The sequence below is a fragment of the Salmo salar genome, chromosome ssa13 (assembly GCF_905237065.1).
Source record: "Salmo salar chromosome ssa13, Ssal_v3.1, whole genome shotgun sequence".
NCBI classification, from domain to species: Eukaryota; Metazoa; Chordata; class Actinopteri; order Salmoniformes; family Salmonidae; genus Salmo; species Salmo salar.
The window spans coordinates 40329678-40349177 of record NC_059454.1 but is presented as its reverse complement, the minus strand read 5'-3'; the positions used below and the strand labels follow the sequence as shown (position 1 = coordinate 40349177).

The following is a 19500-nucleotide window of genomic DNA, read 5'->3' as shown; positions in this document are numbered from 1 at the left end:
GCCTAGCCTATTTACAGTATGTATAGCCTACTATATGGCCTATTCCATTGTATGGACCGAAAATGAAGGCCGGAAACATGCGCAAGCTAGCTGTCACTCATATCTGCGCCATGGACCGATGCCAGGTTTATTGTTTGAACGTTGACCCGTTCTGACAGGCCACTCAGGTTCAAGTTTCAGGACCACGGAGAGCACAAAAGGTTTCTCGGACAATAAAGCGCCCGTTTTACTTTGAAAGTCTCATGTCATATTCACCAATATTCTGAGATTAGGCATAAACAGCCTTGCAATTACTTTGTCAGGTGTTCACAGATAGACAGTTGATACAATCACAGGCCTATACATCTGCTACGACCATAACCTAATGAGAATATATAATGTTGCAGATCTTTATCGAATTTAATTAAATTAAATATCGAATATTGTGGCGCTAAATAAGTTGCCACAAGCAATCAGGCTTTATTGGTAAAAAGAAATGTCTTTGCATATTGCAACTTGTGACATTGCTTGGCCCCAAAAACGGTTAAGATTGAATTGAGTTATTATTTCCCATTCACAGTAAATAATTTATAAAAGCTCAATGTGCTCTTTGTAAAAAGATGGGTCAGGGCAGGCTGCGTGAGAAGGAAGTGGTCCATTGACTCCCATGACAGTCAGCTGATTTACCCCACGTGACTTGGACTTTACGGAAAAGAAAACCTACCATGGCAGGATCCGAGTCGTCAAGTAAATTGCGTACTATCATGGTCTTTATTGCTCTTTTATTTGCCCTGTTATCTACTGGACATTGCAGCAGTCAAGTACCACTTGTAATGTGGTCCAGTGAAGGGTAAATATGTATTATTAGTTTGAAAGCGAAGGGATTTTAAGCACTGTGCTAGTTTAGCTAGCATGCTAAACGAACCATTCCAGCTGGATTGCTAGCTAGCCTTGTAGCTATATTCAGTTTTATAAGACGTGTAACGTTATCAGGGTAAATGCATTTATCCTTTCTAATAAGATTGGATCTTTATTAGGTATTTCTAATCATTGCCATTGTTAGTTGTTGATTTGTGTCCAACTGTAGTAGTTAGATGTCTTGTTATTCTATTGATATAAAACTATTTTGTTCATATTTCCAGGTACACCTTGCCACCCATGGCATCTCCAGCTGCTGGTCACATAATATCTAATGACCAGCTGATGTCATACCTAAATTCTGCTCTGGGGTCTGCCCCACACAACGTACTTCTCTTCCTACAGGACAAGGTCAGGCCTGAGATAAATCATAATTGTATTCAGTTGTACCATGAAAAATTGTCTACTACTTGGCAAATACTATTTGAAGCCTGGTCAATGCCAGTGTTAGTATGTAATGTCAAATTCCAATAGCCTACTGTACACCTGCTTTAGGGAACAGTAGTGCAGAGCTAGGCCAGCTACAGTGTAGTTTGCTTTTTGACTGTAATATGTTTTTTTAATGTCACGTGCACAAGTACAGTGAAATGCTTTTCTTGTTGGCTCTAAACCCAACAATGCAGTAATCAATAACAATATAATACTAAACATAACATAAGGCAGAACAAAAACACATGATAAATATAAATAAGAAGAACATGAGAAAGTAAGCATACTATATACAGGGTCAGTACATTTCAGTACCATATTTACAATCTGCAGGGATACTGGAGTGATAGAGGTAGACACTAGTGTAGACACATGTTACACTAAGGAAATTGTTTCCATAGCTAGGGCTGACTGTGAGGACTTGTGAAGAGTTCAGTTAGCTATTGTTCACAGTTAGCTATTGTTATGTAAATGACAGCTGAAAAGTACCAGGGGGCAGTCTTTGGCCCCAAGTGAGAGCAGGTCCGCCGGAGCCATGGCCCCGTGAGCACGGGTGCCGGCCCACGTAGATGGAAACAGAAAAGTCTAAGCCTTTTGGGTTAAACACTGGGGTGAATCCTGTATGGAAATGCAATGAAGCCGTGATGCCCTGGCCTGGTGTTTCTCATTCTGGTGTGACAATGCGCCACAGCCCCACTTCCCATTTACTACTTCCCATTCTCAGACCAACCCGTTTTAGATATGTAGTAATAATGATACTATGTTAAATGGTTTTAGCTTTTTATATTGTACTGTTTTTAATTAATCTCAAACTCTGAAGCAGAGGACACTGACATTGTTGATATGCGTTTTGTTTTTTACATAGCTGAGCAAAGAGGACTTCACAAGGTATGGGGGTGTTTTTGGAAACAATCATGAAAGTGCCTTTCCCAACCTGGAGGTAAGTATTTTATCCTTTGAGGTGAGGTTGGGGATTGGGATACTAATATGATCAGTGCCCATATTCATAAAGTGTCATCTCAGTGTTGGAGTGGTGATCTATGATCAGTGGTTCTCAAACCTCTACTCTGGGACCCCCAGACGTTTCACAATTTTGTTGTAGCCCTGAACTAGCTCACCTGATTCACCTATTCAGTGGCTTGATGATTAGTTGACCATTTAAATCAGGTGTGCTAGCTCTGGAATAGATCATACAGGGAACAGCTGGGGGTCCCAGAGGAGAGGTTTTAGATCACAATGAGTAAGATAACATGGACAGTGGGGATCTAATCCTACATCAACAGTGCTACTTTGAGACACTTTATAAATTCAGACCCAGATGTAGGTTGATAACTAACTTTGACCTTTCTCTCTCCCAGGCTGCATTACAGTCTTCCTCTTCACCGTTGGTGCTGCCTGCCCTGTCATGGCTTGGTGCTAGTGCAGTCCCAGGTCTGCTACAGGAGAAGCTAGGTGTCTCCCCACTCAGCGTAGACCCAGACACATTGGAGCATCTCCGACTCAATGCATCAGACAACACTCTGCTGCTTATCATCCTGCCCTATTCTACTGGGTAATACAATTAAACCAAATGTTTCTAGAGTCCAGTGTTTTGGAAAAAATACTATTTGATTGATTCACAATCGTACAGTAACTTAAAGCATGTATTGTATATTCATGCTCTTTGTTTATGTTCCAGTGCTTACCTGTCCTGTAAGGAAGTCTTGCGTAGCAATGGTAAGTTGAAGTTTTGACCATTTATTGTTCTTGTCCAAATCCTGTTTTATATATCGGTATTTATGTATTCAATAACTACTTATTTCTGTGACTCAACAATGTGTCATACAGTATGTCTGAGTGGTGCGTTTTTCTCTCCCTAGATGAGGTCATTGGTAAAGTTCTGAGCATCATGAAAGCCCAGGGTGTTCCCTACACTGCTATTTACACTGGACTCAAGCCCTCACGAGTAAGTAACCTTAAAATAATCAAACATATGCTTCTAATCTACATGATGTGTATCAGCACGTTTTCAGCATTGTAGTTTCTACTGTCCCCTCACCTGACTTAAAATAAAGTGATATGGTGTTCTTTTGTTATGTTCTACTCACCTTATCAATAAAGTTGTATTTTTTTGTAAAATGTTATTGTTTTCTACTTACCTTCTTGTTCCCTAGGTGATTGAGGAGCCATCCATGGTTGGCCAGTCTTCTATGGGCCGGTCCTTGCTGCAGGCGGTTGTCGATGAGGTCAAACCTCCTTTGATGTTTAACACTACTAGTGGCCCTTGCATCATGCTCTGGGCCCAGAATCTCAACGTCAGCTTTAATAACCTGGAATGGATTGACCTCGGTCCATTGACCTTTGCTCCAGGTGGCTCTGTGAGCACGGCTGGGTCCTTCTGTAATGAAACAAATTCACAGTGAGCTTCATACTCTCTTTTTACTATGACATGACACTTGTTGTTATGTACTACAGTACCAGTCAAGAGTTTGGACACACCTATTCATTCAAGGGTTTATCTTTATTTTTTACTATTTTCTACATTGTAGAATAATAGTGAAGACATCAAAACTATGAAATAACACATATGGAATCATGTACTAACCAATAAAGTAACCTGGGTCTCCACAATCACCCGACCTCAACCCAATTGAGATGGTTTGAGAATAGTTGGACCGCAGAGTAAAGATAAACCAGCCAACAAGTGCTCAGCATATATGGGAACTCCTTCAAGACTTTTGGGAAAGCATTCCATGTGAAGCTGGTTGAGAGAATGCCAAGAGTGTGCAAAGCTGTCATCAAGGTAAAGGGTGGCTACGTTGAAGAATCTAAAATGTATTTTGATTGAACACTTTTTTTGGTTACTACATGTTATTTCATAGTTTTGATTTCTTCACTATTATTCTACAATGTAGGAAATAGTCCAAATAAAGTAAAACCCAGGAATGAGTAGGTGTGTCCAAACTTTTGACTGGTACTGTACAAAGTATAGTCCCACTGTTGATTAGTGTCTTATGGTACAAGTGTTAGCACTATCAAATTACCCAATTGTGTGTTGATTTAATAAATTGGGATTTGTTTATTGGTGACATTATTACTATTACACTATACAATAATGGCGGATGTTTTGAATACAACGTGTGCTTGTCTTTCTCAGGCTTGTCCTTGATTATGGAAGTTCTGTTCCAACATACAACCCCTTCCGTCTCATGTAAGTATTATAATGTAGTTTTATCACGATAATACGCAAAACAAGTATTATAAAAGATTACACCGAAGTGCAGAGCATCAGTTCCTATGAAAATACACCACCTTGCTCTTGCATGTATCGATCTGTTCAATGTATAAACAATGAATTCCTGTACATTCTCAGTCCTATATTAAGCGTGAGGTTACACACATTAAATGTGTCATAACTGGGTGGTTTGAGCCCTGAATGCTGATTGGCTGAAAGCCGTGGTATATCAGACTGTATACCACGGGTATGACAAATCATTTATTTTTACTGCTCAAATTGCCAGTTTATAATAGCAACAAGGCACCTCAGGGTTTGTGGTATGTTGCTAATATACCACGGCTAAGGGCTGTATCCAGGCACTCTGAGTCGTGTTGTGCATAAGAACAGCCCTTAGCCGTGGTATATTGGCCATATACCACACCCCCTCAGGCCTTATTGCTTAATTAAAGCATGACACTCACCAAGTCTCATCTTCTCTAGCTTCTCCATGAGCCAGCGGCGCTACCCTGTGTCTGCACGAAACTGGTTCACCCTGGACACAGTGGAACTGTTATTCAATGCCGATAAAGCCACCTACAATGGCAGCCGGGGCATCTACGCCCCCGCAGAGTACTCCTTCCACTGCCAGAATGTCAACAACTTCCGTAATGCACTGCTTGTGCCCCGCACTCAGAATGCTACCCAGTGGAGGATTCTCTTCACCGACTTCCAGGTACTGATGCATGAATGTCGGAAAAGAAAGCGCCTTTCAATAAGCAGTGTTCTAGAGGGTTCATTGAACAAAAAGTGTTCAGTCTTTACTCTCTAATTCCTTGTTACTCATTTTGCTTATTCCCCATCTAGATCCAAGGCTTCAGTATACTGAACAGGACAACAGATTTCTCCTATGCCAGTGACTGTGCTGGCTTCTTCACACCAGGGATCTGGATGGGCCTGATCACCTCTCTGCTGATGCTGCTAATCCTCACCTACGGCATGCACATGATCATGCAGCTACGCTCCATGGACCGCTTTGACGACCCTAAAGGCCCCTCAATCTCAGTGCCTCAGTCAGAGTAATGAAGACAAGAGAACGCCCCCGAGCCTGGTCCCAGATCCGTTTGTGCTGTCTTGCCTACACCTATGGTCAATGTCAGATGACAATGTGAGTTGGCAAGACGACACAAACAGATCTGGAACCAGGCTAACCCCTCCACTCCCCTAACTGATGTTGCCTCCACTTTGATTTGCTCATGACTTATTCGATATGTTCTATTGTCATTTGCTTACTTGCTTTAGCCACCTCCACCCTGTTCTCTGATTGTCAGCATTGAGCATTCCCATCCTCTTAGCCTTTGTCAAATCACATCGTATTTGTCACATGGTTCGTAAACAACAGGTATAGACTAACAGTGCTTTCTTATGGGCCCTTCCCAACAATGCAGAGAGAAATAATAACAGAATAAATACACAGTGAGTAATGATAACTTGGGTACCAGTACCGAGTAGATGAGCAGGGGTATGAAGTAATTGAAGTAGATATGTACATATAGGTAGGGTTAAAGTGACTAGGCAACAGGATAGATAATCAACATTGGCAGCAGCTTATGTGATGAGTCATGAGTTAGTGCAAAAAGGGTCAATGCAGATAGTCCAGGTAGCTGTTGGTTCCAAACGTGGGACATCGGTAACGCTTGCCGTGCGGTAGCAGAGAGAACAGTCTATGACTTGGGTGGCTGGAGTCGGACAATCTTTAGGGCCTTCCCCTGACACGGCCTGTGTTCCACTGACACCATGTGTTTCTATGTCTGTGTTACCCTTTTATCTTGCAAGGCGGTACATTCCATAGCCTCTCTCTTCATCTGCACTTTCCCAAAGGAAACCGCATGATGTACTGTTAATACTCCTCTTTTGCCTTGATACATTCTCAGATCACGCATGTTTCAATGAGTGCCAATTAAGGGGTTTGTTTGTACAAGTAATAACGCTGATTGTCAGAGAGAAACTTTTGTTGCCAATTTAATTAATGTGATTGTAGCATGTTGTGGGACTGATTTAGTTGTATTTCACTTCCTTTGTAAGTTTCTCAGCTGTGTAATTTAAAAAGATAACATAATAATAATAATGAAAGAATTGCATGTACATATGAAGTTGAACGTATGTGTGCAGACTTATGCTATTGTCAATGCCTACCCTAAATATTGCTGTTGGAAATGCCAGTGGGATGAATTTGAGATCACAGAATGCTGTGCAAATTGTTTTGTATCACTTTGTTCCAAAAAGACAGTTTTACACAACAATGCTGGCCTGTTTATTTATTATTATTGACAAGTATAAAGTTATGCTGAAATTACATGAAATGTCAAAACTATCAGGGACCCTCATGCCCTTACACATACAGTACCAAATGTATACTCAAATCCAATGCTTTGCCATCTTGAAGCAACTCGTGTAATTTATTAAGAATAAAAAATGTGCCTCTTAAACACTATCCTTTGAGGCCCAGTGGAGTCAAAAGTGTTTTTCCTGTATTTTATGTATATATCCACTATGAGGTTGGAATAATACTGAAATAGTACATGCCTTTTTAGTGTAAGAGCTGCTTGAAAAGACTGCCTGAAATTTCAGCCTGTTTTGGTGGACTGGAGTTTTGGCCTGCTTGATGTCATCACCATCATTGGTTAATAGACCAATAGAGTTCCAATCCTCTCTGCCACAAACAGCTCGTTTTCAGTTTTCCCCTCCCACTCAGAACATTCCCAGACAGTCCTAGCAAAATTCTTGCTTGAGAAATTGCTCTTTGCTAAGAATATATATTGATTATAATTATCACATCAATATTGCATTATGGTCACATTATTCAATTGCAAAAGTAAAGTAAACAAGTTAATTCTCATTCGTTGAAAGTGGAGAACAGAGTAGCCAAGTTTCCAGCCAAGTATTTGCATAATTTACGCGCACCCATTCTGTCATGGCTAGAAGGATCCAGTTTTTGTCAAAATAACGTCAGATTTGACTTTTCGTAGAAGGTTGAGAAAAGGGTTACTTAGGGTTAGTTTAAATCCCCCCGCCCCCCAAAAAATCTACATTTGACGTTCATTTGACAAAAACTGGATCCCTTCTATACCCATCCAGCCACCTGGTTCCCATCGTTACCGGTAAGAAGGTAAACAAAAGGAAGAGGGAACATGGCGGCACTGGATGCAGGTAAAATTATTAGCGTCCACCCATTGCGTTTTTATCTATTAGCGTAAATGAAAAATGTCCAATCTTATCTTTGAATTTATAGCTCCCCTGCGGTGCGTTGCCTTTGGCAGCTGCCAGGAACGGAAGTTGTTTCCGACCCACTGTGCACCTAATCGGCTGGGCAATAAGCTGTCACTTGAGGGAGCCCCACACCGTGGCCCCGGCTGCTATGACAATCATGTGAGTTTTTCTGAGTAGCTTCCTGTCATGTTCTTTCAACGACCTTCTCTATCCATACACTTCATTGAGATCTGTTATCCTGTTGATCTCAAATAAACCAATTTGGTTATTTTCAGCATGGTAATAAATAATGTATTGCAGAAGCTACTCAAACAGCCAGTTCAAATAACATTAGGAAATCCTTACATTCTCTTGTGAGGTTTTTCATGTTAGTCATTGTTCCAACAGGTTGGTACTATTTTGTATGATGTACAGAAGAGACCTGAGAGTAAGAAAGGATACACTCTTGCTGCAAGGACGTCTGCACGGTTTCTGCCCTGTGCTCAGGTATGATGTTAAAGCCTTATGAGAATATGCATGATTTATGCTGATAGCCAACCTGTTTTTGAAAAATCTCAAAGTTTATCTAACGACGTGAGAAATTAGTCAACCTATTGCCATTACATTGAAAGCAATTTGAAAAATGATCTTCCTTTAGGCATATTGTAATGTTTACTTCTGTTTTTAGGTCTCTGAATATCCTTCTCTCATTAAATGTTTTCCTCCCACCACCCAGACAATCACTCCTTCCCCTCAGAGGTATCAGCAGGACAGAACCTGGTCTAAAGTATACCCTCCTAGCAGAATCCCCTTCAGCTCCACCACAAAGAGGTTCAGGACCAAGCCTGTTACAGCTGACTTCAAACCAGGGTAAGTGAATGCTAATGGGGAGTGGCACCCTTTCCAAACTGTCCATAATAGGAAAACATTGATTATCTCTTGCAGGGGTATTCAACTCTTACACTATTAGGTTCAAAGCCTGCTGGTTTTCTGTTCTATCCGATTATTTATTGCACCCATCTGGTCAAAATCAGTCCTTGATTAGAGGGGAACAATGAAAAAAAGCAGTGGAACTGTCTTCAATGTCCAGAGTTGAGTTTGAGGAATATCGTATCAATGTATTGCATGTATCATTCTTCAAATGGATTGACTACTAACAGCTGTTTTTATGATACAGCCCAGGGACATATGCTCATGATACTACTCTGAACCGGAAGGTGTCATGGCCTATGAAATTTGGTTCCCCAGACTGGGGTAGACTGCCCACATTAGAGAGGAAAGCCTTGAGGACAGAGGTGGGTTTATAAGTTTGACTTTGCATTACTATACGAAGTAATATGGAGATGTAACTGTATACTGGTATTGTCAGCAATAACATCTGTTTAATTTTTGTCATACATAGCTGCTTTGTGACAAGGAGTTTGCGAAGCAAAGGAGTCGAGTGGCATATCTACAGTTGTTCTACTCTTGACTCTTCTGGAGGTCAATCAGATGTAAGCATAAATAAAGTGATTTTTATTTCTCAGCTTCAATATAGCCTCACTATTGACCAATATCTCAAGGTATATGAAGTGGGGAGTGAAGTTGCCCAATTCTTGCCCTCATGTACGCTGAACAAAAATCTAAATGTAACATGCAACAACTTCAAAGATTTTACTGAGTTACACTTCATATCAGGAAATAGTACATTTGAAATAAATAAATTAGGCCCTAATCTATGGATTTCACGACTGGGAATACAGATATGCATCTGTTCAGATACCTTAAAGGTAGGGGTGTGGATCAGAAAACCAGTCAGTATCTGGTGTGACTATCATTTGTCTCATGCAGCTCATAGAGTTGATCAGGCTGTTGATTGTGGCCTGTGGAATGGTCCCCCACTCTTCAATGGCAGTATCACACCAGATACTGAAGTTGTTGCTGGATATTGGTGGGAACTGGAACACGCTGTCATACATGTCGATCCAGAGCATCCCAAACATGCTCAATGGGTGACATGTCTGGTGTGTATGCAGGCCATGGAAGAACTAGGACATGTTTTATTTCAGATCATGAAACATGGGACCAACACTTTACATGTTGCGTTTATTTTTTTGTTCAGTGTATATTTGGCGATAGGCTAAAATGTGTCATTTGGGTAAATTAATGTTAAAATTACAAATCAAAACATTTATTTCCTGTTCAATATTCACACATGACTGAAATCATAATTTGGAAATGGGTAAAAATAACATTTTAGCAAATGTTACATTTTCTTTCACGACAGAACCATTCCACAAATTTGAAAAATATTAAATTGCAAAATGTCTGTTTTCTCATGAATGTAACTGGTGAAGGGTGTCATAATGAGCAGTATTTGCCATGTAGAAAGTTGAGAGGTTGGAGTCCCTGACCCCAGATGTCCACGTGGGTCCACTTCTCAGAGGCACAGAGCTGTTGACTCTTTCTTACAATTCACTCTTCGTTGTGGCTGACAGAAGTCCAAATTAGTAGCTAAGTGTACTAAACTCTCACTTCTTCCTCCTCACTTTGGGTTTCTTGACTGGCCTCAAGTATGGGTTGTCAATCATGTTTTCTTCACTGACCTTCACCAAGGGAACCACACCCTCAGCAGGAAGCACAGAATTCTCCTTATCAGCTCCAGGATCATCCTAAATTTGATTAAAGGCATAGATGAGGAAAAAAAAACTTCCTTTTATAAATGTTTTTTTTGTAGCAATCAACAAACGAGGTACATTTTAATATATATTTGATCTTAACAATGAATGGCTTTGTAAACACCCTCTTTAGGAGGACCTTGATTATTCTATTGAAGTTCATTCTGTATAGGCCAAACCACATTGCACTGCAGATCATAAAGACTCAAGGTTAAATATTTCCATTGGCCCATGTCCCTGACTCACATTGAGGTTGTTGACTGGCGTGTTCTCGCTGTCGGTCTGGTCGTCCTGTTCAGAGGAGTCTGTCTCCTCCAGAGTCTGCAGCTCCAGTTCTGAGGGCAGCAGGGCACTGAGGTACGGGATGGAGCTGGGCCGCTCTGAGATCACTGGAAATCACAAAGGCATCAGTATTATTACCCATGTAAACACAGGTACCCAACACTCTCTCTAGTAGGCAATAAGATCAACGGGAACAGTAAATTCCTGTTCCAAATTAGAAGCATTTTTTTGCAGATTATGCAAAACTGAAGGGACAGCATTTCAATTCAACAGCATGAATGAAAATCATGATTGACAACAACAACGAGCTCTCGCTCACATGGGAAGGCAGTGACATCATTCTTGAAGAGGCTCTGTGTTTCTCCAGTCTTGGCCATGAAGCGTGTGAGTGCTCGCTCTACATCCCTTCTCTGAGAAGCTGCCTTCTCTCGCACCACCTGGTAATCTGACACAGGCTCCCGAAACGTCTGATAGAAAGACAAATCGAGGAAACTCACTAATTTGTTCCATCTTAAAAATCTTTTCACTAGACTACTCAAAAAAGTGTCAGTATATATATACTAAGTCAAGTATGTTTCTGGCTGGGAAAACTGTAAGAAGTGTGGATGACTCACTGGAGTTTTGATGTAAGTGTGAGGATCCGGGAACTCAGGGAAGTGGCTGGGGATGTGGGAGGGATGAGAGCGTTTCTGTCCTGCAATCAAGGCCTTTGGGATCACAGGAGCATTCGTCACTGGAGCTGAAAAATACACACAGATTGCCAGTTAAGCGTCTTTCTACTTTCATTCTAAGACCAGTTACTAACTTGCTCTATAGTGTTCTTGTGTTTTGTCCTCAGTGGTAGTCTAAATTAAATCAAATTGTATTGGTCACATACACATATTTAGCAGATGTTATTGCGGGTGTAGCGAAATTCTTGTGTTCCTAGCTCCAACAGTGCAGTAGTATCTAACAATTCACAACAATACACAAATCTAAAAGTAAAGGAATGGAATTAAGAAATATAAATATTAGGACAAGCAATGTTTGGAGTGGCATTGACTAAAATACAGTAGAATACAGTATATACATATGAGATGAGTAAAGCAGTATGTAAACATTATTACAGTTACTAGTGTTCCATTATTAAAGTAGTCAGTGATTCCATGTCTATGTATATAGGGCAGCAGCCTCTAAGGTGCAGGGTAAATACCAGCCTCCTGAGGGTCTACGAACAGTAAAGACTCACGAGCAGTTATAACCATCCTCTGTGATCTCTTGGCATACCCTGGCAGAGTGTCCACATTGAAACCTGTGGTGGTACATGAAACAAATAAGTTAATGAAGACAAATTAAATAGAGATTTCATAGTCAAGCTAGGGCTGGGCGATATGGCCAAAATATATCATGGTTTTAAAACACTTTTTTTTTTTTTTTTTACGGTATGACGGTATTTTTAGTTTTTGAATAATAAAAGTTCTACATTTGCTTTATGAGTAGTGAGTGATCCTAGGGTGGCAACGCATACATTAAGTGATTTCAATGAGTCTTTCTCCATTGATTGTTTTATACTGTTCAATTCAACCAAAACTAATTTCAGCACTTTTGAAAGTGAAAGTCACTCAGTAAAATACTTGAGCAAAAGTCTAAAAGTATTTGGTTTTAAATATACTTAAGTATCAAAAGTAAATGTAATTAATCAAATGTACTTAAGTATCAAAAGTAAATGTATAAATAATTTCAAATTCCTTATATTAAGCAAACCAGATGGCACCATTTTCTTCTTTTTTATTTATTTACAGATAGCCAGGGGCACACTCCAACACTCAGACATAATTTACAAACAAAGCATGTGTGTTTAGTGAGTCCCCCAGATCAGAGCCAGTAGATGACCAGGGATGTTCTCTTGACAAGTGTGTGAATTGGACCATTTTCCTGTCCTGCTAAGCATTGAAAATGTAATGAGTACTTTTAGGTGTCAGGGAAAATGCATGTAGTAAAAAGTACAGTATTTTCTTTAGGAATGTAGTGAAGTAAATGTTCAAAAATAAAAAATAAAGCAAAGTACAGATAACCCCCCCAAAAAAACTTAAGTAGTACTTGAAAGTATTTTTACTTAAGTAGTACTTAACTATTTTTACTTAAGTACTTTACACCACTGCTCAATTGAGATAATGTCCACACTGCCACATAGGGCTGCACGATATTGGCAAATAATCTAGGACTTATTTTTAACCAAATGTTGCAATTGCAATTTGACTGGCCAATTAGAGCAAAACTGTTGGAATCATGGAAATATAATGACTATTCTAATTCTATAGTTAGAATATAATAGTGGGCACTTTGAATATAGTGTTGTTTGAGATGACAATGCATTAAAATGCCAGGGAGGAGTTATTGTGATGGGTAGGAACTAAAGTGTTGATAAGTGTTTCCTAGTGGACCCTAAAAGCTTTGGTTACATTGCATGTTTTCTCTTAGCTACTTCATGTAGCTAACATATTCTTGCTTTGCATATTCCTCTTTGATTTAGAAGATACTGTTTCACAAACATGCTGATTTAGGTCTACACCATCACTGGTATTCTCAAGCTGTATTAGCTAGCTACGTTTGCTCTTACTCAGTACATTTATTAGCGGCTAACAATTAGCGTCTCACAAGATTTAGAGCAACTTGCTAAGAAAATACCAACTAGCTGTTTGCTGATGTAAGAAACACAAACTAATAGTGTCATTATAGAACGCTTGTGGATTTATATTAAGAAGCAAATTGAAAACAGCATTGTTGTCATCAACATTGTTGCATGTGCTGCATTGACCATGCAGACTGAACACAAGTGTCTCGTGGTTGAGGAACATCAAATGTGCTCCTTGAGTGACAGGGGCGTGGCTAGGTCTGTGTGGAAAGTGGCACGGAGAGAAATGACTCAAGTAGCGAAGTAAACTATAAAAATTACATTACACATGGCGTATCACATTTAACAAACCAAACATTCAAATACCGGTAAAGTAAAAACCCAAACTGGTCCCTGCATCAATACCAGTATATCATAAAATACAGTATACCGCCCAATCCTAATTCAAGCTGTAATTATTTTGCATCTTTCCTGAGGTTAAACTAACCCATTTCATTGAGTGTGACCACAGCGTCAGAGAGGGTGGGCGTGATTCGAGCTGTGTGTTCACAGTATGCCTTGGCACAACGACCTACTTCAGATATGTCTGAAAAGTACAGGGAATAGACACAGATGAGAGATCAGTAATACAGACAATTGTGGTGATTGCATGAAGGCCTAGTCACTTGACATGGCTTGTTGTTTAATTCAAGCCAGCAAAGTGTTATTAGTTTAATCCAAAACTCAAAACATGTATGAATTACATTTTCAAAAACATCAAGACACAATGGTTACATACAGCTCTGGATCATCTCAGTTAGTGATTCCACGGTGGCCTTCTCTGCGCTCTCGAACCCACACTCTGTTAGCAGAGAGCTCACTACCACTTGGAGGGTGCGACGCCGGGCAAGCTGGTAATTCTCTGCCGGGCTGGACGTCGCTTTACCACACCCTGAACGCTGTAAAACATACAGATGTCAGTGTGAAAACACTTTCTCTCATGGTTAGCCAACTAGCTACCAACATCGCTGATACAGGATTAATGACACCAGTTTGCAAATGGCATGACATGATTGTGAACAGCAAGTCAACAACGGAGGCGGGAAGTAGCCTAGTGGTTAGAGCGTTGGGACAGTAACCGAAAGATCGAATCCCCGATCTGACAAGGTAAAAATCGGTCGTTCCATCCCTGAACAAGGCAGTTAACCCACTGTTCCTAGGCCGCCATTGTAAATACAGATTTGTTCTTAAGTAACTTGCCTAGTTAAATAAACGACAACATTCGTTTAAACTTAGTTAGCCTCCTCAATTGAGGAGGAAAAATTCTGGAAAAATGTCTTGTGTATTTTAATGTGCTAGTTTAATTTGGACAGAGACGGGCGATTTACAACCGTTGTAGTTCGTTAACCTAACGTTATGTTGACAAGCTAGCCTGATTATAGCTAACATTGTAGCCAAGTTAGCTTACATATGACAAACAATCGCATTTACCCCTACTATTGCACTGAATCCACCTGCCATCACCGCAGGGTCCGCCATCTGCACGGAAGGTTGTTTATTTGCTCCCAAATAGTTATTTCACAAAGTTACACCTTTCTGACAAAAAAAAAAGTGTTCGCCTAGCTAGCTAGGCACACCACAGACAGAAAAACCAAAGACTGGCATCATTTCCGGTAGAAAAAAACTCCTTTAAGATTTGTTTTTTTATTAATGTCTTTATTTTTGTTTTTATGTTCAGTTCACGTAATACAATTGAAATGTATGCATCAATGTGTATGTACTAGAATATACTGAGATAAAACGAATGTACACATTTATAAATGCATTTCTATAGCTTCCAAAATATTTTTACAATGGAGTACAAAAATAGCTGTGCAGTGGCTTTAAAACAGTCATCTAGGGTTTATATACATAATTAGACTACTCACAGCACTGTTTGACATTAACCAGTTCATGACCCAGCGGTAACCTAAAATAGGTTTATTAGGAAGCCAAAAGAAAATACAAATTCTCAATCAGTCACAGAGCTTCTGCTGCCCAGCAGCCAGTCATCACTGTAGCTTGTTGTTGCATCCGTCCATCCATCCATTCAGTCTCTTCTCTTCTCATTGCTAATAAGTCAAGGGGTCCCTAAACATGGCCAAATTATCATGATAAAAATCACCAAGTGCAATCTCTTTTGATTGCCTGGTTGACAGCTTATTTCACCACATTTTGTGTTCTGAGTGTTGGTTTCATTAGTGTGTGTAACATGAGAGGGTGTTGCAGTGCATCTTCAACAGGCATGTGATCTGATAGACGCCCTCCTCTGACGACCTTCCAGTGGCTTCTTAGCATCAATCTCCGTTTGCAACTCATCCACAACATCAGGCTCGATAGTGGTTATCTCTGGCTCCAGCATTTGCCTCTTCTTCTCCTCTGCGATCAGCTTGATCATTTCCTCGTCTAATGGCTCCTGTTCACAAAATGGCATGCAGACCGTTTCCACCAGCCCACCGACCACTCCAAACAACGCCAGGGTAGAACCCAGCAGGTACACCTTCATCATGCCTCGACTGGGCCTCTGGCTCAGCATCTCCTTAGCGAATGGAATGATCTCGTTTATGGTCTCCATTGTCTTAAGTTCAGTCTATTGAGGGAAAAGGAAATGTCATAATTAATTGGCTATTTAATGGCTCTGCAAATGTGGTAATTAAACTAAAACGAATTAGCGTAATTATTAGTACTGACCGCTGTACATTTTATGACAATCATAATGCATTAAATAATATATCACTGATAATATCTAAAATATTGAGACAATGTAGATTACACTGTTCAATTCTGAATAAGATTGAATGAAGACTGCACAGAACAGAGCTGAAAATATTTAAATGTACTTACGTGTATAGGGACCTGTTAAATGCTTTTCTTAGATTTCGTCTTAGTCAAGCATCCCCAAGTAAAGATGCAATGAGAGGTGCTCGGTTTTATACACAATGAGATCCACATCAACTCCCACAAAGTGTCAAATTATGAATATTCATGATGATGGGTGTTGAGGAAGTGCAGTGGTGGAGTCAACTGCTTTGAGGCAATGTCTTCAATATCTGATGCACTCTATAATGGCATTTGTCCAGGGCTGTTTTGGAAACAGCCAAGAGTCGGTACAAAGGCAAGGTCACTGAAAAAACCCATCTTGCAAAATTGTGCAAGTAATATCACGTGAGTCACATGTGTTTTAGTCATGAAACAGAGGTACAATTGTGTGGTTTTGTAGAGGTTTTGTATAATTTCAGCCAGTTGTTTTGAAAGTAGTCATCATCCATTTCGTAGGATATGTTACGTCCTGACATTTTTAGTTGTTATGCAATTCGTTCAATATGTTACAAATTGCAATTAGTACAATATGTTACAAATTTGTAAGTGCTTAGGATACAATTCGTATGATATGTTACAAATTCCAATTCGTTCAATATGTTACAAATTACAATTCGTACAATATGTTACAAATTTGTAAGTGCTTAGGATACAATTCGTAAAATATGTTACAATTTGTAAGTGCTTAGGATCCCGGAATGCATCTATAATAAGTGTAGTAATGCTGTATAGGCTACTGTATTACTGCAGTCTTATTATAACGTGAAAAGCATTCATCACTCATCAGCCACTATCTAGTCAGCGTGATAGTCTATGATGCTACCTAATACAACTATAGAAACCCATCAATCTTGCTGCTTCTAAACAGTGCAATGAGTGTTAGTTCTACAATGCAGTCCAATGTTTGCTGATGTGTCATCAAATAAAGAAAGTCAAATTATGTCAAAGGTGAAAATCTGACCCATTTTGTGGGTCTCATCTACCTGCAAAACTTTGAAGTTGAACTAGGCAGTTAATCCTAAGAGTGAAACTTGTATTTTGTGAAACAGTAAGACAAACACCAGCAGTAGCTATGCTTGACCTGAACCCACTTCCAATACTCTATCTCCTGAGTCTTTGCAACGTGTCTATTATTATTTTATATTAGGGAATTGACAACTCCACAATGAAGAATAAAGAGAGCTAAGACTAACACTACACATGTTGCTGAACATTGACCATCATGTGTGGTTGGTTGGTTTATGTCCAGTGTCGTGTACATTAAACACCATCAGGAGAGGTTGACCTGTATCCAATGAGAATTATTTAATGTTAGAGTACTACCCCCTCAATCAATTTATCTCTGTACCACCCCTTTATTGGTTGGAATGCCCCAGCTGCAGTGTTAGGTTAATTCCTAATCAAAGTAGTACAGAGAGCTTTACGGAAGTCCCAATGCCTCTTAGACTTTCAGTGCTTTAGCCTATGGGTGTCCACAACGAATGGATTTACAATATATATTGACATTGTTGATACATTGATGAAGTTAAATTGGATGTGGGGTGACAGGTAGCCTAGCGGTTAAGAGCGTTTGGCCAGTAACCGAAAGGTCGTTGGTTTGAATCCCTGAGCCGACTAGGTGAAAAATCTGTCGATGTGCCCTTGAGCAAGGCACTTAACCCTAATTACCCCTGTAAGTTGCTCTAGATAAGCGTGTGTGTGTGTGTGTGTGTGTGTGTGTGTGTGTCACCATGCCCTTTGACATGATTTCCCAAAGCAGGACAAGAGGAGGAAGGCAGTCGTCTGGTTCTGTTGTGAAATAATCTGGTCACTAGTCACAGAGTGCCATGTGTTGTCATTTCGGCAATACTGAAATGGCAATAATAAAATACGTGTCACATTTTCAGACCTTGGTGACTGTTAAACAGGTTACTTTTCACACTCCAGTCTCACTCACATTCTTCAAAATGTGACTGCCAGTCAGACCAAGGTTGTAAAGTCCACTATAAAATTCCATTGTCACATATCACTATCTGGAACCCTGGGATTCCCACTCATGTTCTGTATTCTCATGCCATTTGCAAAGTAGACTCAACCTTTCCCCTCTTTCTGGTTCTTGGCCATGGCAAACTTCCTTGAAGTGATGGTGCGTAATTTGGCTGCAATTACGCTTTCAGGAAGACCATTACGTGTGAGGTGAGAACCACACCGACTACACAGACTCCCTGTTTCAGTAAGCTGTGGCTTTCGACTGGCATGTTTGCTACAGTGAGGGAAAAAAGTATTTGATCCCCTGCTGATTTTGTACGTTTGCCCACTGACAAAGAAATTATCAGTCTATAATTTTAATGGTAGCTTTATTTGAACAGTGAGAGACAGAATAACAACTAAAAAATCCAGAAAAACGCTTGTCAAAAATGTTATAAAATGATTTGCATTTTAATGAGGGAAATAAGTATTTGACCCCCTCTCAATCAGAAAGATTTCTGGCTCCCAGGTGTCTTTTATACAGGTAACGAGCTGAGATTAGGAGCACACTCCTAATCTCAGTTTGTTGCCTGTATAAAAGACACCTGTCCACAGAAGCAATCAATCAATCAGATTCCAAACTCTCCACCATGGCCAAGACCAAAGAGCTCTCCAAGGATGTCAGGGACAAGATTGTAGACCTACACAAGGCTGGAATGGGCTACAAGACCATCGCCAAGCAGCTTGGTGAGAAGGTGACAACAGTTGGTGCGATTATATGCAAATGGAAGAAACACAAAAGAACTGTCAATCTTCCTCGGCCTGGGGCTCCATGCAAGATCTCACCTCGTGGAGTTGCAATGATCATGAGAACGGTGAGGAATCAGCCCAGAACTACACGGGAGGATCTTGTCAATGATCTCAAGGCAGCTGGGACCATTGTCACCAAGAAAACAATTGGTAGCACACTACGCCGTGAAGGACTGAAATCCTGCAGCGCCCGCAAGGTCCCCCTGCTCAAGAAAGCACATATACATGCCCGTCTGAAGTTTGCCAATGAACATCTGAATGATTCAGAGGACAACTGGGTGAAAGTGTTGTGGTCAGGTGAGACCAAATGGAGGTCTTTGGCATCAACTCAACTCACCGTGTTTGGAGGAGGAGGAATGCTGCCTATGACCCCAAGAACACCATCCCCACCATCAAACATGGAGGTGGAAACATTATGCTTTGGGGGTGTTTTTCTGCTAAGGTGACAGGACAACTTCACCGCATCAAAGGGACGATGGACGGGGCCATGTACCGTCAAATCTTGGGTGAGAACCTCCTTCCCTCAGCCAGGGCATTGAAAATGGGTCGTGGATGGGTATTCCAGCTTGACAATGACCCAAAAC

At 40.4% G+C, this 19500-nt stretch overlaps 4 protein-coding genes across 4 annotated transcripts; 2 read left to right on the top strand and 2 right to left on the bottom strand.

The window, feature by feature from the left end:
• Positions 1 to 628: 628 nt before the first annotated feature.
• LOC106567107 (V-type proton ATPase subunit S1) lies at positions 629 to 7039 on the top strand. Its single transcript, XM_014136007.2, has 10 exons — positions 629 to 829; positions 1122 to 1248; positions 2192 to 2266; positions 2685 to 2878; positions 3005 to 3042; positions 3186 to 3271; positions 3480 to 3724; positions 4463 to 4516; positions 5024 to 5255; positions 5387 to 7039. Exons 1-10 carry the CDS (start codon positions 705 to 707, stop codon positions 5600 to 5602), a joined length of 1392 nt encoding a protein of 463 aa, XP_013991482.1. The 5' UTR covers positions 629 to 704; the 3' UTR covers positions 5603 to 7039.
• A 559-nt stretch (positions 7040 to 7598) lies between these two features.
• Positions 7599 to 9300, top strand: LOC106567108 (protein pitchfork). The gene is made up of 6 exons (XM_014136009.2): positions 7599 to 7729; positions 7812 to 7948; positions 8177 to 8275; positions 8505 to 8638; positions 8946 to 9063; positions 9171 to 9300. The coding sequence occupies exons 1-6, from the start codon at positions 7711 to 7713 to the stop codon at positions 9237 to 9239; spliced, it is 576 nt and encodes a 191-aa protein (XP_013991484.1). The 5' UTR covers positions 7599 to 7710; the 3' UTR covers positions 9240 to 9300.
• Positions 9301 to 9842: 542 nt separating this feature from the next.
• taf8 (TAF8 RNA polymerase II, TATA box binding protein (TBP)-associated factor) lies at positions 9843 to 14966 on the bottom strand. Its single transcript, NM_001141883.2, is given in 8 exon segments — positions 9843 to 10419; positions 10672 to 10814; positions 11027 to 11174; positions 11322 to 11446; positions 11936 to 11998; positions 13809 to 13907; positions 14100 to 14259; positions 14792 to 14966. Coding segments are annotated over 8 exon segments (927 nt in total). The 5' UTR covers positions 14840 to 14966; the 3' UTR covers positions 9843 to 10278.
• Positions 14967 to 15265: 299 nt separating this feature from the next.
• g0s2 (G0/G1 switch 2) lies at positions 15266 to 17087 on the bottom strand. The gene is made up of 2 exons (XM_014136011.2): positions 16184 to 17087; positions 15266 to 15929 (listed from the first exon to the last, which is right to left on the bottom strand). The coding sequence occupies exon 2, from the start codon at positions 15912 to 15914 to the stop codon at positions 15576 to 15578; it is 339 nt and encodes a 112-aa protein (XP_013991486.1). The 5' UTR covers positions 15915 to 15929; positions 16184 to 17087; the 3' UTR covers positions 15266 to 15575.
• Positions 17088 to 19500: the final 2413 nt, after the last annotated feature.